This window comes from Kogia breviceps, chromosome 2 (assembly GCF_026419965.1).
Source record: "Kogia breviceps isolate mKogBre1 chromosome 2, mKogBre1 haplotype 1, whole genome shotgun sequence".
Taxonomy (NCBI): domain Eukaryota; kingdom Metazoa; phylum Chordata; class Mammalia; order Artiodactyla; family Physeteridae; genus Kogia; species Kogia breviceps.
In genome coordinates this window covers 15,359,782-15,383,808 of record NC_081311.1, presented here as the reverse complement: position 1 = coordinate 15,383,808, position 24,027 = coordinate 15,359,782, and the positions used below count along the sequence as shown (strand labels likewise).

The 24,027-nt window shown below is 35.6% G+C and overlaps 1 protein-coding gene across 2 annotated transcripts in view; it reads left to right on the top strand.

The window, feature by feature from the left end:
• Positions 1-24,027, top strand: part of ATRNL1 (attractin like 1) — a 705,727-nt gene that overhangs the window by 25,663 nt on the left and 656,037 nt on the right. For both annotated transcript variants that reach the window (XM_059054362.2, XM_067024581.1), the window contains exons 2-5: positions 1,935-2,018; positions 3,190-3,303; positions 10,405-10,533; positions 11,893-12,101. In XM_059054362.2, coding sequence (XP_058910345.1) covers positions 1,935-2,018; positions 3,190-3,303; positions 10,405-10,533; positions 11,893-12,101 — 536 coding nt within the window. The remainder of the gene's footprint in view (positions 1-1,934; positions 2,019-3,189; positions 3,304-10,404; positions 10,534-11,892; positions 12,102-24,027) is intronic.

The window sequence follows — 24,027 nt, the reverse complement described above, 5'->3', positions numbered from 1 at the left end:
CTCTTTAAGGAATTTGCAACTTCTGGATCTTGGCTTAGTAGGTTTTACCATTTTGTTACTTATAAGATTTAAAAACTGTTCTTTAGCTTTTTAAGTTATCTTCAGTGGAGGTTTGTCTGAATTAGCTCATCTGGAGCTATTATTGGAAGTGAAAAATCAGGACAAGCTATTTAACTTGTTATTTAAAATGTGCTTCAGTTTTTTCATCTGTAACATGGGATTAATAATTACTTACTATCTTGGGGGGTTTTTGAGATTTTTAAGTGAGGTAACATTATGAGCTTACAGTAATACCTGATACTGTAAAATGCTCAATTTATTATTATATTACTTTGAGAACATTGGAATGTTTAAAAACTTTTCCAAGCATGAATTAGCCCTTTTTTTTTTTTTTTTTTTTTTTTTTTGCAGTACGCGGGCCTCTCACCGCTGTGGCCTCTCCCGCTGCGGGGCACAGGCTCCGGATGCGCAGGCTCAGCGGCCGTGGCTCATGGGCCCAGCCGCTCCGCGGCACGTGGGATCCTCCCGGACCGGGGCAAGAACCCGTATCCCCTGCATCGGCAGGCGGACCCCCAACCACTGCGCCACCAGGGAAGCCCATGAATTATCCCCTTTTTAAACCCAAACTAATTTGCAGGGATTACGAAAGACTTTCAGATAACATTTACATTAATTAACCTTTCTGTTAACCCTGATTTAGGCAAGTGAAACTCTTTTCCTTTAATGTTTTTGAGACTCTACGCCATAAGGAAAATTTAATTTTGTCTAAAACTAGATAATTACTCTGATATCTATGTATACATGTATGTATGTATGTATAAATATATGTGTGTGTATGTATATAGGGATATATAAAGACTGATAAGCCATTGTGTGTGTGTGTATGTGCATGTGCACGCGTGCGTGTATGTGTGTGTGTGTATGTCTACATAAATACATAAAGGCTAAATGGGAAGATATCTTAGTTATTTAAAATATTGTCTTGTTGATAAAATATAATTGGGCTGGAGCTAAGGAGAACAAAATGAAGTAGAATTGGTTTATTGTTTAAATATTTTAAAATGCTGAAAATTTGAAGCTTTTCTAAATATCTTTTTCTTTTTTGTGTTTAAAATAAAGGATAATTACAAAACCCTTGATTTACCCTATTTTTAAAATTGACTGAGTTCTTGGACTAGATATAAAGTTGACGAAAGAAAATGATTCTAAAAACAGGTAGCTGAACTCAAAGTCTGGTGACAGCTACTTTAGCAGTCTTGCTGCATGAAAAGCAAACATAGCTAACAATGTAACCTCCAAAAGTGCTAGGTACATATACTATTTCTCTGTTCCATAGATCTGCATCTTTCAAAGTGCATTTGATCTTTCTTTTGCATCCATCTAATTTTTTTTTGTTGTTTGTTTTGTTTTTGGTTTTTGCGGTATGTGGGCCTCTCACCGCTGTGGCCTCTTCCGTTGCGGAGCACCGACTCCGGACGCCCAGGCTCAGCGGCCATGGCTCACGGACCCAGCCGCTCTGCGGCATGTGGGATCTTCCCGGACTGGGGCACGAACCCGTGATCCCTGCATCAGCAGGCAGACTCTCAACCACTGCGCCACCAGGGAAGCCCCCCTGCATCCATCTAATTTTTGTGCAGAGGAAGTTTAACAATCTATTTTGCATCAGCATTGAACCCATCTGTATAATGTTGTCTTTCAATGTGTTTTTCCACTTTGTAAAATGAAACAATCATAATACATAAAAACTTAAAGACATTCAAAATAAGTTTCCTTTGAGATTTAGAGAGATGATATATGGCAATCTGAAAATTTTCTTAAGTTGTAAATAAATTCTCCTGTTTGGAAGTTTGGTTTAGTGTCTTTTTAAATTTTTTATGCTACTGTGTGTCTTAAAGTTACTTTAAGGTAATCATTTTCATGATTTTGTTTTCCAGGTTAACAGAACCTTCTGGATATTTAACAGATGGTCCAATTAACTATAAGTATAAAACTAAATGTACATGGCTAATTGAAGGCTAGTAAGTATATAATTTGCATTAAATTAATTTATTCTGAAATGATAAAGAAGGTGATTATATCAGTGTTAAAGCATTAAAAAATAACAACTTCATAATTATATAGTTTATTCTGTTGCTTATTATTGGAAAACATTATTCATGATGTTTTAAAATGGGATTGATAAATTTTAGATATAATGTTTAATATAAATTACAATACCCTTTTACTTCTGATAATAGTTTGATTTTTACATATATTTATTTTTAAGTTATGTTTCTGTGGCATTAAGTCAAGTATGCATTTTTGGCTTCTTTTAAATCGCTTGTTATGGAATTTGAAGACTGCATAGAAAGCATAAAAATATTCCATGCTGAATTATGCCATTGGTTCATACTATTCAGCATTTTAGTTCTAAGGATGTTAAAAAAAGAACATTTTGTAAAAGAGAAAGTTAATTGTCCTTTTGGAGGCATTTTTCAGTAATTAGGGCTTGAGACTGAATTTATCTATTTAAACATATTATGAATGGATCATAAATGATATGAGTTGTTTTTGAACTATTTTATGATTTTATAGAGTGTATATGGAAAACTGGGTTTTTATTTTTGTTACTTTAAAGGTTTTTTAAAACTTCAAGGTTATTAATTCCCTGTGTACCTGTGGTCTCATTTATTTGTTAACAAATAACAGTATATTGTATTGAGACCTTTTGATTAAAATTTGAAGACCTTATTAGTACCTCTAGTTAAGAGTTCATAGAAATAAGAACAGTCTGAGTGTTGAATTTAAAAATCAACTTTATTCAAGTACAATTTGCATGCAATGAAATACACCCATATTAAGTGTACAGTTCAATAAGGTTTCAGTAATGTATACAATTTATGTACCTCCACCTTAGTCAAGACATAGAACATTTCCTATTGACTAAATTTTTATAAGACATAGAACATTTCCTCTTGACTAAATTTTTAGAAAAGGGTGATACATACATATGGCTGGTTAATAGATTTTGGAGTTGTATATCATTTTTACAAATTAGATATGACTGGTTATAAATCTTTTATACTGATGACCTATGGATTTATAGCTAAATTATCTGTAAATTGGTTTTTAATAAAATACTCTAAGATTTCTTTAGACTTTGCTTTACATATTACATATTAATTTTAAAATATTTTAATTTTTTTTCAGTCCAAATGCAGTGTTAAGATTAAGATTCAATCATTTTGCTACAGAATGTAGCTGGGATCATATGTATGTTTATGATGGAGATTCAATATATGCACCTTTAATAGCTGTACTTAGGTGAGTAGTTATGTTTAATTGATGAATTTATAGTCAGTTGTAGAAAAGTAACTGTATAATTTATTAATTTTAAATATATACTCATCTTTACTGCAAAAATAAATTTAGCATAGGTGTTGATGGCTAAACTTCAAAGATGGTATAAGACTATGATGATACTGTGACTGTCAACTTAGGGGTATATATAATAATGTAAACATTGATATAACAGATAAGCAGTTACTGTTTCAGAAATGTGGATTTATTAATAAATACCACTTATTCTTGCTGTACATAGTTCATTCTTTTAAAGTGAATTGAATCTGTTTTCAGAACTATCTGTATTTGGATAGATTAATGTGAGTTCTAGCTGACAAAGGAATTATAGATATATGTTTTATAGTTATCTTTTTATTTTAGAGAAATTATAAAATTTTAGATTCTGTAAAAAAAGGTTAAGTTATGCTTTATGTAGTGGTTTAATAAAGAAGGTGTTTCTGTCAGTTCTCACAGTTTGGGAATTTTGGTTGTTTCCAAATACTTTATTGTTAGTAGTCAGGTAGTAAGATTTAATTTAAAAATTTTAAAATCACAGCATTTTCAGTATCAGTTTAAAACTATTATGTATGTACAAATTATTATGAAATGTTTTATGACAGGAGAGAATATATTAGATAGAAAAAATTTTGAGCATATAGTGTAGATTTAATGTACAATTTAACTAACATGATTGTTGACCAGAGTTATTCATTACATTATTCCTTACTTTTGTTACTTACACAGTATCTCTTATATGTCCTGTCATTGTTAAAAATTTAAATATGGGTAAAAGCTTATTGTTCCTTTCAACATTTTAAATTTTATTTTTCTTTTTACTATTTATGTTGTAAATATTCTGTTTTAACAGGAATGTAAACTATTATTTTTTTGGACAAACACATAAGGGCTATATTTCCGAATGACTGTTTCAAAATGACTCCTTGAGAACCTAGGTGCTTATTCTGTGATATTGCTATTGCTCAAGATAATTGTAGAACTTAATTTTTGAGTTGTTTGAAAATTATAGAAAGGGTGTTCTGGATTAACCCTTCATCTAACACCAATAGATAGAAAATGGAGCAGAGCCTTGTGAATAATTACATTGTAAGATAATTTATTGTAACAATTAGATAAGATACTAGGTTCAAACATTTATTTTTAGCAATTTAGATATAACCGTTATCATTCTTCTATTTTTATGACATTATTGATGGACCATCATTTAGATGTGTACCTTTTCATTTGTTTTTCTAGTAGTTGTGATGACTGCATTAATTAACAGTGATTCATTAACACTCTTACCAGCCATTTCTTGCTACTAAAGGAAGCTTTTGTAAGATAATTAGCAGGATGGGATTTAGTATATGACTGTGAAGGTGGAACAAGTGACTTTTCATCAGCAAGTATTCCTGTTAACTATCCTGAGAGAGATGGAAAACTCATGTTTATTGAATATCCACTTGATTCTAAACACTGTACTAGGCAGTTTAAATGTCATCAATCCTTGTTAGGATATTGTGGAAGGAGTACTATTATCCCCCATTTATTGTTGAGAAAATTGAGACTCAGAGAAATAAAGTTTTACTTCTAATAGATGGTAGAGCCAGGATTAGGACTTGACAATCTCTGGACTTAAAAGCCTATACTGTTTGTACTTCATTTTACTAAGAATTCAGAATCTAAATGTTTGAATTATTCCAACTGTATAAGAATTTATTATTCAACAAACATTTGATAACCTCCTCAATTCAAGAGACTGTCATAAGCCTGGAAGATGCAGTAAGGAGTAAGATACAGGCCATTGCAGACACCAGCTACCTGAAGTTGCACCCAACTTTATAGGTTAAGTGCACAGTCCTTCACAAAACTGCCCTCACTTCAGATAACAGCTTCAAATTCAGGGGTCTCCAGGCCACCTGCACTTCTGACCAGCTGGCTACAAATTTAGAGGTGCCTGTTGGCCCTCTCAGGTTCAATAATTTGCTAGAGTAACTCACAGAACTCAGGAAAGCACTATACGTATGATTATAGTTTTATTATAAAGGATGAAAATCAGGACCAGCCAAATGAAGAGACACATAGGGTGAGATCTGGGAGCATCTCAAAGCTGTGTCCTCAGGACACATGTTTCCCCCGCAACACATCAGTGTGTATTGCCGCTTAGGACGCTCACCTGGTTTACAGGTGTACAGAGTTTGTTTTGGGGTTTCTTTTTAGGCATTATTGATCTAATCATTGGCCATAAGGCTGAATGCAATCTTTAGCCCCATTCTGACTCTGGAGGAAGTCAGATTGATTTCTTGTGGCTTAAAGCCCCAGCCAATCACATGGTAAGTTTTTCTGGTGTGGCCAGCTCCCATCCTGAGTTACCTCATTAGCATGCACTCTGAGCCCACCATGAATAACAGAGGCATTCCTATCACTTGGGAAATTCCAAGGATTTGGAGGCTACCTCACCGCACAGTAGTTGGGCACTGGTGGTGGTATGTAAACAGATTTTTTTACACAGCACAATAAGTGTTATAATCAGGTTATGAAAAGAGGGCTATATGATTTCAGAAGTAATGAATTCATCATGGTGTGTTTCATCATGATTAGAAGAGTAATAGACAAAGTGTGGGGGTCAGATAGGACATTCTAGGTAGAGAAAAACATACGTATAAAGGCGTGTACACACTAAAGAACATTATATTTTGCGTCAGTAGGAAGTAGTTATGAGTAACTTGATCATAGGAAATGTGAAGGGATAGGTAGGTGCCAGATTACCCAATAAATGGTAATCAGTAACATCTACTGAATACTTACTATGTGTGAGGGGCAGTGTGCAAGAGTTCTTTATATATATCAAGTCATTTAATCCTCACAATAACCTTTTAGGTAGGTATTATTACTGTCATTTTGTAAATGGAGAATTAAGGCACAGAGAGATCCTGTGAGTGGCCCAGAGTTGCTTAACTGGTTGGTGATAGAGTCAGAATGTGAGCCTGATTTTTTTTTTTTTTGCAGTACGCGGGCCTCTCACTGTTGTGGTCTCTCCCGTTGCGGAGCACAGGCTCCTGATGCGCAGGCTCAGCGGCCATGGCCCACGGGCCTAGCCGCTCCGTGGCATGTGGGATCTTCCCGGACCGGGGCACGAACCCGCGTCCCCGGTATCGGGAGGCGGACTCTCAACCACTGCACCACCAGGGAAGCCCACGAGCCTGATTTTATAATGCTGTAATCACTGTAGTGTTGCTTTCTTGTTACCGCACTAAAGAAATTGGACTTTACTCTGTAGGAAAGACTTTTTAGAATATGGAGAATGGATTGGAATGGAGACCTGTTATTTTCTTATTGTGTGCTAGACGATCATGTGCTGGACACCATGTTTGTAAAGTCATAGGTAGTGATAATTTGAGGCCTAGAAAGTTATTATATTCCCAAAGAGTGCCTGGGGACACTAGAAATCCACAATCAATTGAATTCTAACTCAGGTGTTGAGGTAATTCACACCCAAACTGAAGTTCAATCCCCTGAAGGGCCTGTCTTCTACTAGTTCACTTTTACACCTAGTCTTTGGGGTCTCACGTCAAAGTGAGGGCCCTGTGTTCCACTTTTTGGTTTCCTAGCTTTGTAAAACAGCCCAGTTTCTTATCCCTTCAGACCTCACCTCCAACTTTGAAATCAGTGAATGCCCATAAAGAGAAATGGCTCTAATTTGTGGGCTTACTCTTTTCTTAGTTCTCCTAGTACCTTCTGGGTGACTTTTTTTTTTTTTTTTTTGCGGTATGCGGGCCTCTCACTGTTGTGGCCTCTCCCGTTGCGGAGCACAGGCTCCGGACGCGCAGGCCTAGCGGCCATGGCTCACGGGCTTAGTTGCTCCGCGGCATGTGGGATCTTCCCGGACCAGGGCACGAACCCGTGTCTCCTGCATCGGCAGGCGGATTCTCAACCACTGCGCCACCAGGGAAGCCCCCAGGGTGATTTTTTTTAACTGTCATTTTTTTCTAGTTGATTTCAGTGGGAGCGTTGGTTGGTCCAAATTGGTATGTTACGTGAGAAGTGTGAGTCCTCTTTCATTTACTGCTTTCAAAACACTTATAAACAAACAACCAAGCAAACAAATCTGCTCTTTTCATCTGTTTCAGAGGGATTAATCATATCTGTTATAAACATCTGGGAATATTATTTTTAGTAATATACTCATTTGATATAATCTCACTTCAATGAAAAATATATGTGTAACTAAAACTGGTCTTACAGAATTTTAATTGTGTTGACAGCCTCCTTTTAAAATCTTTTGTTCTTTCACAAACATAAGCTAGTCAATGTTATAATAATTATAGCATCAAACATTGATTACTTTTTAATTTGTTTGCTTTTCAAAATGTGTTTTCAAAATAAATTGACTATAATATTTCATTTTGTTCTGTCAAATATGATTTGAATGAGGGAATTCAGTTCCTGGTGGTGCCTAAACATAAGTTTAACAGTGTCTAAAGGCATTGACGATTTTGAGTAATGTAATTTGTTGTTAGCAGCTTCTTTTCTTTCTCAGATTTTATGATTTCATAGATTTAGAGAAGATAGTATGTATAAATAAATGAAGATACATAATTTTCCCCCATGAACAAGTAGGGTTAAAAAGGGAGAAGTACCGGTTATTAATTTAGAACTCCCGCTTTTATACATTTATATTTCTCCCCACAAGCTTCATTTTCTTTTGTGTGTGTATGAGTAATATTGTCTTTTGGAATAATTATATATTAATTTAATTTGCATAAGTATGCACAATTCTAAAGAAATATAAAAAGTGTGTATTTTAAGATGACCTAAAATACTTAGATTAGTGTATTGGAAATGTACAACTTTAACTAGAGTAGCATTGTAGTCACTTAGCTGATGTGGAATGTTCTATCTAGCTTCATGAGAATTTGCAACTAGTGGGGAAAAGTAAGGCTATAAGGTCACTTGTTAGAGTACCAAGGTGGTTTTATTTTATTTTATTTATTGAATTGAAGTATAGTTGATTTACAATATTATAGTAGTTTCAGGTGTACAACATAGTGATTTGATATTTTTATATAGATTATACTCCATTTAAAGCTATTGTGAAATATCTATATTCTCTGTGCTCTAATTACATCTTTGTATCTTATTTATACCTAGTACTTTGTACCTCTTGATCCTCTTCCCCTATCTTGTTCCCTCCGCCACCCCTGTCCCCACTGGTAGCCACTAGTTTGTTCCCTGTATCTGTGACTCTGTTTCTGTTTTGTTATATTCATTTGTTTGTTTTATTTTTTAGATTCCACATATAAGTGAAAACATATAGTATATGTCTTTCTCTGTCTGACTTAATTCACTAGCGTAATACCCCCCAGGTCCATCCATGTTGCTGCACATGGCAGAATTTCATTCTTTTTATGGCTGAGTAATATTCCATTTGTGTGTATGTGTGTGTGTGTGTGTGTGTGTGTGTGTGTGTGTGTGTGTGTGTACCATATCTTCTTTATCCATTCATTTCTTGGTGGACACTTAGGTTGCTTCCATATCTTAGCTTTGTAAATAATGCTGCTAAGAACATTGGGGTGCATATATCTTTTTGAATTAGTGGTTTCATTTTCTTTGGATATATACCCAGGAGTAGAATTGCTAGATCACATGGTAGGTCTGTTTTTAATTTTTTGAGAAACCTCTGTACTGTTTTCCATAGTGGCTGCACCAATTTATATTCCAATCAAGAATGCACGAGGGTTCCCTTTTCTTCACATCCTCCCCAACATTCATTATGTTGTCTTTTTGTTGACGGCCATTCTGACAGGTGGGGGTTGATATCTCATTGTGGTTTTGATTTGCATTTCCCTAATAATTAGTGATGTTGAGCATCTTTTCATGTGCCTGTTGGCCATCTGTATGTCTTCTTTGGAAAAATGTCTATTCATGTCTTCTGCCCATTTTTTAAACAAGTTTTTTTTTTTTTTTTGATGTTGAGTTGTATGAGCTCTGTATATATTTTGGACATTAATCCCTTATCAGACATATCATTTGTAAATATCTCCTCCCATACAACAAGGTTGTCTTTTCATTTTGTTGATGGTGTCCTTTGCTGTGCCAAAGCTTTTAAGTTTGATTAGGTCCCATTTGTTTAGTTTTGCTTTTGTCTCCCTTGCTTGAGGAGACAAGATCCAAAAAAATAATGCTACAACCTATGTCAAAGAGTGTTCTGCCTGTGTTTTCTTCCAAGAGTTGTATGGTTTGTGGTCTTACATTTAGGTCTTTAATCCATTTTGAGTTTATTTTTGTATATGGTGTGAAGGCATGTTCTAATCTCATTGTTTTACATGGAGCTGTCCAGTTTTCTCAGCACCATTTGTTGAAGAGTCTAGCTGTTCTTCATTGTATATTCTTGCCTTCTTTGTCATAGATAAATTGACCATAAGTGCATGGGTTTATTTCTCAGTTCTCTATTCTGTTCCATTGATCTATGTGTGTCTGTTTTTGTGCTAGTACTCTTACTGTTTTTATTACTGTAGCTTTGTAGTATAGTCTGAAGTCAGGGAGGGTGATACCTCCAGCTCTGTTCTTTTTTCTCAAGATTGCTTTGGCTATTCAGGGTCTTTTGTGGTTCCATACAAATTTTAGGATTATTTGTTCTAGTTCTGTGAAAAATGTCATGGGTATTTTGATAACGACTGCATTGAATCTGTAGATTGCTTTGGGTAGTATGGACATTTTAACCATATTAATTCTTCTCAAAGGTAGCTTTAAATGAAGGTTTACATATGACTTAAGTTAATGATCGCCCTATAGTATTTTGACAGGATGGATGTCAGGATAAAAGGGAGAAATGGGACATTGCAGTCCAAATGGTGAGAAGAGAAAAAGGAGTATGGTGGCATGAGAGTAGATGTTAGTCTGTTGGCAGCAGTAGCAGATATAATTGGTGAGAAATGACTAGGAACTCATTTTAGATTTATTCTTCTAGTTGCCCATTCTAATGTAGATACTTAGTGATTCTGACAAGAATATTTTGAGTAAATTTTGTGTGATTAACTGTCATATGTACATTGACATACAGTGTTCAATTTTGCTCTCTTACAGTGGTTTGATAGTCCCTGAAATAAGGGGAAATGAAACTGTGCCTGAAGTTGTTACAACGTCTGGTTATGCACTGTTACATTTTTTTAGTGATGCTGCATATAATCTAACTGGCTTCAACATTTTTTACTCGTAAGTATATTGTCAAAAAATTCATATTGTAACGATTTTTATAATTTGACATAAAAGAGTTTACTGTTTGTTTTTATAAATGTCTTATACACCAGGAGCAGGCTAGTGTGTTAAATTCCAAAATATATAGCATCTCTTCCTAAGTGACATGAAATTTTAATAATATATCCCAAAATACTGTCCAAGCTTGTATAGGATAGTTTCTAAGTCTTAGGACACTATGGTAACAAGTTAAGATTGGTTAAAAATTAATTACAAAATTAAAAATTTTTGGACAATGATTAAGTAAACATATTATACAGACTTGGTGTAACTTTACTGGTAATAACAGATATGTAGGATTGCAGGGATCCCTCATCTGCCCTACTGTGCTCCAAGGTATTTTATACCTAATTTGGAGATTGAATGAGAGCTGAGTTTTCATAGTCTTTCTGTATTCCAAAGACCATACTGGATGCTTTATATATATTATATTCTTTAATTCTCTTCTCATCAGTTCTGTCAAATGGGTATTTTTCCCATTTTACACATGAGGAAATTGAGGCTTAGGAGATAAGGTAAGTGGCTATATACCACTTTCTTCTCTAAAATTATAAAATAGTATTTATTGAGCATCTATTGTGTAGACTCTGTATACATTTTTATATCTGGAAGTCCAAGGGTGAAGTGAATTAGCCAGAGATGCTTTCAGTTGCTTTCATTAGGAATGGCCACAGAGGAACTTGATACATTTTTTTGGTTTTCTTCAGGAACGTAGAGAATGATACCAGAGAATTTTTCATGAGGAATAAAATATCCTAAATATCCTTGAATCAGCAATTTATTATAGGATTTATTTATATCAAGAATTTACACAAGGGAGAATAAATATATAGTAGAATATAATCAGTTAGAGAGCCTTAAAATAAAACTTAGTAAATATCCTTTTACTTCCATAACAGTGAATAGGTGATAGCATGCTGTTTAAGTATTATATAACCAGTTTAAATCTTGGCTTCTCATATTGTTTCAAGTATTCATGAATTTAATTTTTTTCTGTGAAATATATATTCAAAGCAGTTGAGTACTTAAGTCTTTACAAAACAGCGTGCTTGGGACTGTATAGATCCTGCAGATGTTGAGTATGTAGTCTTGGTAGCAGAGTAAACTCATTGAATGAACTGAGACCAATTGCAAGTATGTGTAACTGAATTGCTTTAGGGTTTAAAAGGTACAGAGTAAAGAATTGAAGTCGCATTGTAAAATTGCGTTAAATGAAGCGCGTAGACACAACATAAAAATTATAAAGTTAATAAAATATCAGCCAAAGTTCTTTTTCAGTTCTCTTGAATTTGAATATATATGATTTATATTTTACAGAATCAATTCTTGTCCTAACAATTGCTCTGGTCATGGGAAGTGTACAACCAGTGTCTCTGTTCCAAGTAGAGTATATTGTGAGTGTGATAAATACTGGAAGGGCGAAGCTTGTGACATTCCTTACTGTAAAGCCAATTGCGGCAGTCCAGATCATGGTTACTGTGACCTAACAGGTGAAAAGCTGTGCGTCTGCAATGATAGTTGGCAAGGTAAGTGGGTTTTGAAACTTTGATTTATGTATCTAATATATTAATACAAATTCTACACTCATTTGTTTTGCTGTAGTTTACACACCCAAATCTCATGTATTTGTTTTAATTTTAGAATGTCAGTAACAGTCAACTTCTTAATAACTTGCTTCTTCACAAATAAAATCAGTAAAGATTTTGTCTACGTGCTATTTTGAGAATCAAGTGAAGTTATATATGAAACTCTTTAAATTGTAGATGTGTGATCATTATAATCTTCTTTAATTTTTTGGTGAGTTCCCAAAGATTTGGTGACGTGGCTGAAATTAACACGTGGTACATTCAAATTTGATTTATAATGGGTAATATAAATAGTATATTGCAAAAATAGTGCTCATCTGGGAAGGTACTGGACTATATTAAACTTGTTTCTTGGGAAAGACTGACCTCTTGTGGCTATGTTTTAAAAGAACATAGAGTATTTTGAAAAGTTTAGAAGTTTTACAGCTGCTTATTGCAAAAGCAATGAGAAGAATTGGGGAAAAATTTCTAAACAATTTTTATAAATATTATTAAAGATTAATTTTAGACTGCATTGAAGAGTTTTAGCTTACTTAAGTATTTGGGTATAAAATCATAAATCTTGTCATTGTGGAATTTAATGAAGAGGTAGGTCCTACTTATCTATATACTTACCCACCCAGAACTTGCTTTGTGTAGGTTATATTTACATATTGAGAGCTTACTTTGTGCCAATGTATTAATCCTGTTGATGGGGGAACTTTGACTCAAGGAATATATAATCCAAAGTTACATGATCATGTATTATTATAATACAGTGTAACAGTAGTAGCAATAGTTCCTACCAGAGCTGTCTAAAGTAAAAACCAAAGAGCATGGTTTCATATTCAACATTCTTGAGACAAGTTAGAAAAAATGTTACTGAGTGTGCTGAGTACTTATTTAGAGGAATTATTTTAGGCTTTCCATAAATTATGCCCATTTTATTTATTTATTTATTTTTAATTTATTTATTTATTTTGCGGTACGCGGGCCTCTCACTGTTGTGGCCTCTCCCGTTGCGGAGCACAGGCTCCGGACGCGCAGGCTCAGCGGCCATGGCTCACGGGCCCAGCCGCTCCGCGGCATGTGGGATCTTCCCGGACCGGGGCACGAACCCGTGTCCCCTGCATTGGCAGGCGGACTCTCAACCACTGCGCCACCAGGGAAGCCCCATAAATTATGCCCATTTTAAACCCATGTTATTTCATTAAAAAATTAGTTGCTCCAACCATGTGAAATACCAGTGATTTTTTATTGAATTGAATTTGATTTCCTACTATGATTATGACAGATACAAATTTCTCAGTGTTTTTAATTATATATGTAAGGCATATATTTTGTTGAGTGGCTATTTTAATAAATCATGACCTTTCTTCCCTTAAAAAGTGCCTTGAGGTATCTTTTTTTTCCGTTTCAGTCTTGAAACTAAAATAACGTCCTTTTCTATGGAGAAAATAGTACACCAAGAATATATTTAAGTTAAGGCCTGAGAAATAGAAGTATAGCTTATATGCACGGTGTTTTTCTCACTAGTCTTCATCACTGTTAGTCCCCATCTCATTTTAACAGTCTTGAAAGCAAAAGAGGGATATATTTGTATAATATTCTCTATGGACAGCTCTATCCTTTTTTGCTCTTTACTTCCTTTTAGTAGTTCTCCTTTAAAATGCTTTATTTTCTGGAGGTTTTCTAATATGTATCTGGTTGAAAATATTATCTTTTGTTTTTCTGGCTTTTGTTGATCAGCATTTCACATTTTATTATTCTTGTCAGGAGTGCCTGAAATCACAAAAATTCCTGGCTCTTAAATGTCTATAAGCAAATGAAAATGGGGAAGCAAATGCTGGGTTTGTTTACTTTTAAAGCAAAGTGATAATATGAATAAGTTTATATATGTATATGTATTAACACATACACATATATGCATGCACACATATATTTTTTAAAAATGAGAATAATGTTAAAGTGTTTTATTATAAAATATACAGAAATCAGATACACTTTTATACCACTATTAATTCTTTGTAATTAAATAATTCATCTCTGAATTGATACGAATGTTTCATGGGTAGTGTTTGGTGAAATGGATATTGTGTGTCTTTCAAGACAGATGATGTGCAGATTGGTTTCTTTGAGTCTCCAAACTGACTCCTGATTCTGTATCTAAGGAAGCATAGCTTAAAGTAAGTGGGATTGTTGACTGTATCACTAGGTTTTAATTGTAGATATATGGAATGGGAGAAACCATTGAGGGGAAACGGAGAGAGAGATTTGTTTCTAGGGCATCTGAGGAATGATCAAAGAGCTGGAGGTATTTGAAATGAGAGCTGAGGAGGCAATCTTTCTTTTTCTTTTTTTTTTTTTTTTTTGCGGTACGCGGGCCTCTCACTGTTGTGGCCTCTCCTGTTGCGGAGCACAGGCTCCGGACGCGCAGGCGCAGCGGCCATGGCTCACGGGCCCAGCAGCTCCGCGGCATGTGGGATCTTCCCAGACCGAGGCACGAACCCGCGTCCCCTGCATCGGTAGGCGGACTCTCAACCACTGCGCCACCAGGGAAGCTCGATGTCTTTTTTTTTTTTTTTTTTTTTTTTTAAAGGAGGCAATCTTTATGAGGTTCAGAGTCTGGCAGTTTTTTTGTAATGTGTTATTTGGAACTGGATTCTTTGGGTTAAGAATAACAGATTGTTGCTACCTTCATTATATTTTATCCATTTATGTTGGTTAATTTTACTTACTCTGGTTCTGTGCTAGTATATAAAAAGAAAATAAATGTTGTTTTCTAGAAACTGAGATTTTATTAAGAGAATCCAGAGGAAAAGTCTAGATTTTTGTTAAGTCTTGAATCCCCTTCCTCACATTTCTCTAGTGCTTGTCCCACCTAAGCTTCACATCTCCTGGTTTTCCAAATTTAGTTTTTCTTGTAGCATCTCCTAAGAGTTTGGCTTAGCCATTACTATACTCTTTTCCCCCTTAACTTTCTCATCTAAGTCTTTCTTCCTTAACCATCTGCTTTCACCTTTTTACTGTTTTAGGCAATAGGAGTATATTTTAAGACTAGATGGCACCATTAAAGTCAACTGTCCCCCTTTTTCTGTGGAAAGCACTTGTAACAACCAAAAGCTGAAACAGTAAAGAATATAGAAAATGCTAGTGCAACGTTTTGAAAAGCACACAAGTTTATTGCATAATGTTTAATTTTGTTATAATGAATAGTTTTCAAAGACAATGTATATACATATCAAATACATTACTTAAAGGGTAGAGACCTGTAGGGATTCATCTGCTTCTGTGACATCTTTCACTTAATACAATTTAAGTCTTAATAAGTCACAGGAGGGAAAAAGATAACTTTGAAGAGCATTTTTTTCTTTTAAGATGGCTTCCAAACATTGGGATAGATGAGGATTTTTTTTGGCCACACCACGTGGCATGCAGAATCCTAGTTCCCCTATCAGGGATTGAACATGTGCTCCCTCCAGTGGAAGCGTGGATTCTCAACTACTGGACCACCAGGGAAGTCCTGAGGAATTTTTAAAAGGCATGAAAATCAAGATATAATAAATTGGATTTGTGTTCATATGTAAATAATACAGTAGAACATTAATTTTCAAAGCAGACTCTCAGATACGGTGTGTTTCCACCCCCCCGACCCCCGTCAACTCCCTAATCAGAGTGGCTCCAGGTTTCTCTCTTACATAACTTAAAAAAATCGGAACCACTAGAAGTCTTTGATTTGATTGTAAGCAACAGAAACAGTTCTGGCTTATCTGAGCAGAAAAGGCAGTTATTGGAAAGTATGTCAGGGACCACTATCTCCCAGCATTCATTCTTCCCTTCTTTTTAGTGATAGAATTGACTGAGTTTTTAGCTCAGCACATGGTCTTCAGCTACATACCACATTTTTCCGCCTTCCTTGTGTCTAGTATGGTTATTGTACTAAGCTAAGGTAAGTAGGATGTGAGTGGAAGTGCTGTGTGGGAATTTTACATCATTGAGATCTTTTCCAGTGGCTGGTAAATGGCAGTAACTGTAGTAAGCAGTAGCACTTGCCCATTTGCCTCTAGAATGTTTTATGAGAGATGAATTAACTTTTAGTTTTTTTAAGCAACCTATTTTTTGTTCTCTAAACTTGTAATCTGACTAATACAAAAGGATATTGAGTAGCTCACAAAGGAGATGGGAAGGCTGGAAAAACCTTGGTTAGAAAGGGGTAGGTGTAACAGAAGGCCAAGTGGGTTGGTTCCCAGCAAAGATGAAGCCACAGGAAAGTTTGATTAGGATATTCCTGTTACTGCCACTGGACCCTGGGGTACCACCACTGGTCTCCTTACTGTGGATACTGTATGCTACAGGCTTGGGTAGAAAAAATTCTAAATTCTTCCCACATCTTTGTATCACTTTTGAAGATTTGAAGGCCTGCTTAGTGAAATCTACTTGGCTAAACTTAGGTCTTATCCATACCTGGCTTGGCTGCCTTGAAATATAGAAATAGAGAATTTAACTTTTCTGAATTGTGTAGTGGGAAAGGATTTTGTTTCTGAACAAAATTCACACAGAGATTTTCCCAAACTAGGAAGGGGGTTCAAATGATTGGAATCTTCTAAATAAATTAAAAAATCCAAATAAAGTATTTTAAAGTGTAGATTATTGCCATAATTGACAAGGAATGGGCTGAAGAGTTCTCTCATGTCTACTCAGAAAAACTTTGCAATGTGGAATAGAGGGTGGGTGTAGACAGGTTGAAAAGATAAGCGAGCAGCCTTCAGGGTACAATTCTTTTCTTAATCTCTTACAACAAAACATTTTCCAACTGTTTCATAGAGATGAAAAACAGGTTACCAGGTTTTGTATACAAGACCATTGCTTAGCCATTTAAAATTTGTGCCCAGTCCTTTCCTATTCCAGAATGCCCTGTTCAATCCTATCGTTCAGTCCTTTTACGTGTCTTCAGGGTATTCTTTATAGATATTCAGTGTTCCTTTTCAGTGCAGTTCAGACACTGTTCTCATGTAAGGATTGAAGTTGGTTGTTTTCAGCCTTTAGATGATTGATTAAAAGACAGTATCTAATTTGATAGTTTCTTATAGTGTTTCTGATTCTTTATTGAAAGTTACACTTTGGATTTATCTCAGTTCCTTGAATGTTCTTTGTCCCTAAATATTTCAAGGCCTTTCTTATTTCTGCACTTCCCCTTACAACACCCTCACACCATAACGTTCTAAGACTGGGTCACATCCTCCCATGTGCTTTCGTTGGACCCTATCTTTTAAGTTTATAGCTTTTATCACATTTATGTTTGTGTGATTCTTTATTATCTTTCCTGCTGGAATACAAACTCCATGAAGTTAAGAATGACTATGTTTTTTTTTTGTGCTAGGCGGGCCTCTCACTGTTGTGGCCTCTCCCGTTGCGGAGCACAGGCTCCGGACGCGCAGGCTCAGTGGCCATGGCTCACGGGCCCAGCCGCTCCGCGGCATGTGGGATCTTCCCGGACCAGGGCACGAACCCGTGTCCCCTGCATCGGCAGGCGGATTCCCAACCACTGCGCCACCAGGGAAGCCCAATGACTATGTTTTGATCACCTTTATGCCCACAGCAACTTCTGTAGTGCCTGTTGTGTAGTAGGTGCTCAGATTTTGTTGTTGTTGTTGAATGAATGGATTAGAAATGTATTAGTTGCTGGTTTAATGATATGTGGACATTCAGGTATAGATGTTTTAGAAGACTAGTACTCCAATAACTTACGTAATTTACTTGATATATAAAGCATAATTTTAAATATTGAGGGAAACATTTGAATTTGAGCATCTGGTCAGTTATTTTCTTTCAGTCCTTTGGTTTTAGATTTTAGCATTTGCCATTGGGTGGCAGTATTGACTACCAGAGCACACACTTAGATTCCATGGCATTATTCAAGTTGTAAAAACTTGATGATTTTGTTTGTTTCAGAAAAATATAAAATCTTTTAGCTCAGATCCATGAATATTTTACCATACATTATTTTTTTTCTGGGTTAGTCACATAACATATTAGGACAGAATTAGTTACTTTAGGATAGTGTGTATAAGTACACATGAGACTATAGGTTGCTTTAAAGAAATCCACAGCATAGCTTACGTTTTCCTTTAGAAATTTAATAATGAACGTGATCTCTCTATTTAACTTTGTGGAGAGATGAGCAACAGATAATGTGCTAGATTAAATTCTTCTCTTTTTGTTCATTTTCCCCACCCAGCAAAAACAGCAAATCCAACTTTTTGCAAGAGCCAATAAAATAAGTTTTTATTCCTCAGCTACTTGAACAGTTGTTTAAAAATAAAAATAGTATTGTGGATGTATATATAACAAGCTTTATTTACTAATTCATTCATTTATTTTTGTTCTTCTTTTTTTTTTTTTTTCCCGGTACCCGGGCCTCTCACTGTTGTGGCCTCTCCCGTAGCGGAGCACAGGCTCCGGACGCGCAGGCTCAGCAGCCATGGCTCACAGGCCCAGCCGCTCCGCGGCATGTGGGATCTTCCCAAACCGGGGCACGAACCCGTGTCCCCTGCATCGGCAGGCGGACTCTCAACCACTGCGCCACCAGGGAAGCCCTACTTTTGTTCATTTTATGTAACAAAAATTTTAGAGCTTCTTCCAAGTGCTAGGTACTATTCTAGGACCTTTGAATACATCACAGAAGAAAGTAAAGATCCTTGTGGATCTTACATTCAAGCTAAGAGAGACAGACCATAGATAATCAACATAACATATATATTATACATATAATATTTTAGAAAGGGATAAGTGTAATGGAAAAATAAGGTGGAGCCGAGAAGGAGGGATAGATAGATCTAGGAATGGGAGTTACAATTTTAAATAAAATGATCAGGTTAGGCCTTATTGAGAAGGTGACATTTGAGTAAAGACTTGAGGCAAGTGAGGGAGTTAGCTATATAGACATTTAGGAGGAGGGCATTTCAGGCACAGGGACTAGCCATTGGCAAAGGCCCTAAGGCAGGAACATGCCTGGTGTGTGTGAGGGCCAGCAAAAGGCCATTGTGCCTGGAATTGAGTGACTGGAATTGGCAGATCGTCGGATGTGAGCTCAGAGAAGTTGCAGAGCAAGGAGATGATTGGGGATATGGTGGTAAGGTGCTGGAGTGATGGAGGTTTGTGAGGAATGGAGCTAGATGAGCTAAGCCTTAGTATTGTAGGCCATTGGAAGGATTTTGACTTTTACCCTAAGTTAAATGGGGAGCCATTGTAGAATTTTGAGCAGACGATTGATATAATCTGACTTAGTTTTAAAAGGGTCCTGTTGACTTCTCTATTGAGAATAGACTGCAAAAGCCGAGTACCAGTTAAGAGACTACTACTATAATTATAATCTAGATGAGAAATGATAGTAGTGTGGGCAGGTGGCAAGGAAGGTAAGAATTGCTTAATACTGAATGTGATTTTAAAACAGGGTTAATAGGATTCGTTGATGCATTGGATATGGGGGATGGGAGAAAGAGAAAAGTCAAGGATGACTTGAAGATTTTTTGACCTTAGAGTAAGATAGAGTTGTCATCAGTTGACATGAGGAAGATTTTAGGAGGAAGGTCAGTTTGAATTTGGTATGTTACATTTGAGATGTCTTTTAGACATCTAAGAGGAGATGTTGAAAAGGCAGTTGGAGTTTAGTGGAGAGAGGTCTGTACTGTTTGGGGCTGATTGGCTTAGAAATGTTAAATTGGAAATGGTTGATGATACTTAAAGCCATGAGATCAGATGAGAGATCATGAGGGAAGGGAGTGTAGAGAGAGAGATTAGAACAAAGGGCTGTGGGTTACAACAAAATTCACAGAATATTCTGTGCTAGACATAGGCTCCTTCCTTGTGGAAGATTACCTAATGTTGAAATATTTATAACCACTTACTTTATTGCCTCTGACTTAGATAGGTGCGATAAACAAATCCTGCTTTCAATCCCAGCTATCTCTGTATTTGTCATTTTCAACTAATCAGAACCAGTCTATAAAGCTTTGTTTTCAAGCCTTTCACAACTCAGAAATAGTAACTGGAAAGCACTGATCTTTGCTAACAGAAGGGCAGTTCCTTTCCATACTGTAATCACATCATTAACCTAAACTGTGAGAACCAAGTATTTTTGGAACAGATCTGGTGTAGTGATTACCACTCACAAATTCATTGTTCTGTAACATTAGGATATTGTCAGAACAGCTGTGGACATTTAAAATACACTAAAATTGATAACTGTCCTTTGGAGATTGGTTTTATGGGCCTAGAAAATGTTTAGAATACTTTGGAAACTGAAACAAAATCAAAATTTTCTGATGATGTTAGAAGTTAGGACTCTTGCAATGATGTTATAGCATTTTGCCTTTTATTGTGGAGAACTTCAGGTTCAATATGATCATAAGACTATTTCTGGAGTGATTACAGTAAGTTACATGTACCTCTCTTTAAATCTTCCTTCTCAGCATACTTTTCCTTTCCTATTAGCAGTCCAGTTTCTTTGTGGGAAATCGCCTTTCACTCATTGAGAGTAGTCTTGATGGGATGATAAATCCAGATACCTGTCTATTTTAAGCTTGGTTTTTCAGCCTCTTTTTAAAAATTCTTTGAATTTCCCCATGTTTTTTCAACAAATACCCATTTTTCCTTAACCTAGCCAAAAGTAGTTTTTGTGGCTTACAACCAAAGAAATCTAGCTGATATACTACACTAGAGGTACTATTCAGGGAATTGCTGTTAAACTCACTTGAAGACTTTAAATTTTTATCCTTCTTTATGGAAGAAAAGTTATTTTATAAAATTAATTTGTATAAAGCAAATAAAATTTTTGTACTGATTTCCAGTATCAAAACAGAGATAGAGTCCCTTAGAAAAACTTTTCCAGTGCAAAATAGACTACTTTGGGAAGGAAGAAAGAATATAATTCAGTAGTTCTGGAATTGCTTTGGAGAAACTTTCAAAACTTTGTAGTACTTTCTTTATTCTAGGTGTTGGCCTTTGCAATTATTTCTCAATTGTATTTACCTTTGATTATAGAAATTTTTAGTTGTAATTTTACTGTTTTCTTTTGGCATGTATATTTACTATACCTAATAATGCTAGGCTTCATTAACATATTTTGCCTGTAGACTTAATTATACTTACTTTCCTTGTATATTAAAATGAGAGGATGGACTTCATAATAGTAATAACATTATTATGAAGGTTTCATTATAGTATTTAATATTAAGTACAATCTCATTCAATCTTATTTCATTTTCACAGAATCCTATGTTCTTCTACTTACAATCTCCATGATTAAACTGAAGTTTAGAGAAGTTAATTCGTCCAAGGTTTCATAGCTAATAAGTTGGAAAGTGAGGTTTGACTTCATAGCTCTTGCTCTTAATCTTTTATGGCTCTAAGGTTATTTTCATTCATTCATTCATTCATTCATGCAGTAAGTGAATACTGAGTCCAGTCATGTAAGACTTGTGGGCCATGTTAAGGATTTTTATGTTTAGTGTGATGGGAAATCATTGAAAGATCTTGAGTAGGGAAATTTATATTTTTAATCATTCTGGTTGCATTGTGGAGAGGTGAATGTGATAGGAAGGGAGCAAGAATGGAGATAAGGAGACCAGTTTGGAGACTATTGCAGTAGTCCAGGTGAGATTGGATGGTGGCTTGTACTAGGATGGTAGTTGGAAAGGAAAGGATCAGTGTTTAGAGCCTGGTAGAGGTGATGGAATTTAAAAATGTTTATAATTGGTAAGGTACAGACACTTAGACACCAACCAATCAAAACTGATGCTGACTTTAGGACTGGGGCAGGATCTTGGATGAGCCATGCTGTGCCAGGCATTACCCCTTTAGTTGTCTTTTGTGGAGAGTCTGGATTATCTCAGAGGGGCCAGGGGAACTGGGAAGGGGAAGGCCTGGTACCTACAGCAGCATCTACTTAACAATCAGTGAAGCATTTCCATGTTTTAACAGTTGGAAAGGCTGTATTCCTGCATACATAATGAATGTCAGTCCAGGATTTGTTGGATATGGGTGTGGGAGAAAAAGAGAACTCAAGAATAGCTCCAAGATCTTTGCCGTGAGTGACTGGGTAAATGGAAGTGCCGTTTACTGAGATGGTAAACACTGGTGCAGAAGCAGATTTGGGAGGGAAAAAAATTATGTTAAGTTTGAGATGATTATGAGACATCCAAGTGGAAATGTCATGTAGGTAGTTTCATTTTGAGTCTGGAATTCAAGAGAGATTGTGAGGATGGAGGTATAAATTTAAGAGGGATGAGGATAATTCCACTGTGGATTGTAGAACAGTGTCAAAAATCTGTCTCGCAGTATAGCCTGTCACTAATGCCGAAAGTTACATCATTAGAAATTCATTTATGCTCTTTGGATTAACCCATGGAAAAGGTAGCATATTAAATCTTTTATGAAAACCCACTGTAATGTGAATTAGTTTATTACATCTTTTTCAAGACAGCTGTGATCTGCTTACCTTGAGGAGATTCCCATATTGATTGATGAAAGTTATACAGGGAGAATTATGCAGAGATGTTCCATAACAGGACAGATAATGAAGTGTTAGATTTTTCACGGATGTGTTTTTATCCTTTTTTTTTTTTTTTTTTTGTGGTATGCGGGACTCTCACTGTCGCGGCCTCTCCTGTTGCTGAGCACAGGTTCCGGATGCACAGGCTCAGCGGCCATGGCTCACGGGCCTAGCTGCTCCGTGGCATGTGGGATCCTCCCGGACTGGGGCATGAACCCGTGTCCCCTGCATCAGCAGGCGGACTCTCAACCATTGCGCCACCAGGGAAGCCCACATACTGTGTTCTTAAGAAACTTTATTACAAAAACAGGTAGTGAGTTGGATTTTGCTCATGGGCTGTTGTTTGCCAACCTGAGTTAAATGAGTTCTAAGTGGTTTAGAATTGTAGTTTAACTTAAAAAAAAAAATCAGTGTGTTCCTTTAATTTCTTTGGTTACCAAGGAATAATTCACAGTCTTTTCACTCAGAAATTATAAAGTTTTCTATATTTGATTTAAAAGATTGTGTTGTTATCAAAGAGATAATCTAGGGTGCTATCTAATTTGTACCTGAAAAATACAGACTCATAGAATGTAAGCATTGAAAAGGACTTGGAAGATGAATGAATGAATGCATGGGTGAGTGAACAAATGAGAAAATAAAAACTGTAAAGGCTAATATTTCTGAAATTAGGGTCTGTTTGGAAGCTTTAAAATTTTGTGATTCAGTGATAATCTAAAACTTTTTGATATAAGCAAATTTAACATTAAGTGATTGATCTCATAATTGTGTAAAAATGCCACTTGATTGCAGTGCCAGTGTTTGTGTTGACTAGTTAGGACCAAGTAGTATCCTTATTGCAGGCTAAAAAGAATATTGAAGAGTACTGGTACTTTTGTGATAAGTGAAGGTCAACAGATGTTATGGCATATTATATGGATAAAAAAGGTTTGTAAAAGATAAATGAAAGAAAAGTGCTGGGAGAATTATGTTGTCAAAATAATATAGGTATCTTAAAGTTGCATAAAAAAGGTGCTATGGAATTGATATCATTTTCCACTTAGGATCAATTATTTACTTTGAGCAGAACAACACCATCCATCATTTTAAGCAAAAATTAATTTTAATGATTTTATAAGTTTGTTTATATACATAATTTATAAGTTTATGTTGGTTTTATATTTATAAAAGAACTTTAAACATAAGGAATTTATTTCTAGTTTTTGTTTAAGCATATTAGTTTCATTAGAATTAAAATAATCTGTGAGCCCTTAAATTTGATGAAAACACATTTCTTTTAGAAGCATTCCTTCCATAACTTAAGTTTGAGAAACACTGATCTAGCCTAGCCTGCTA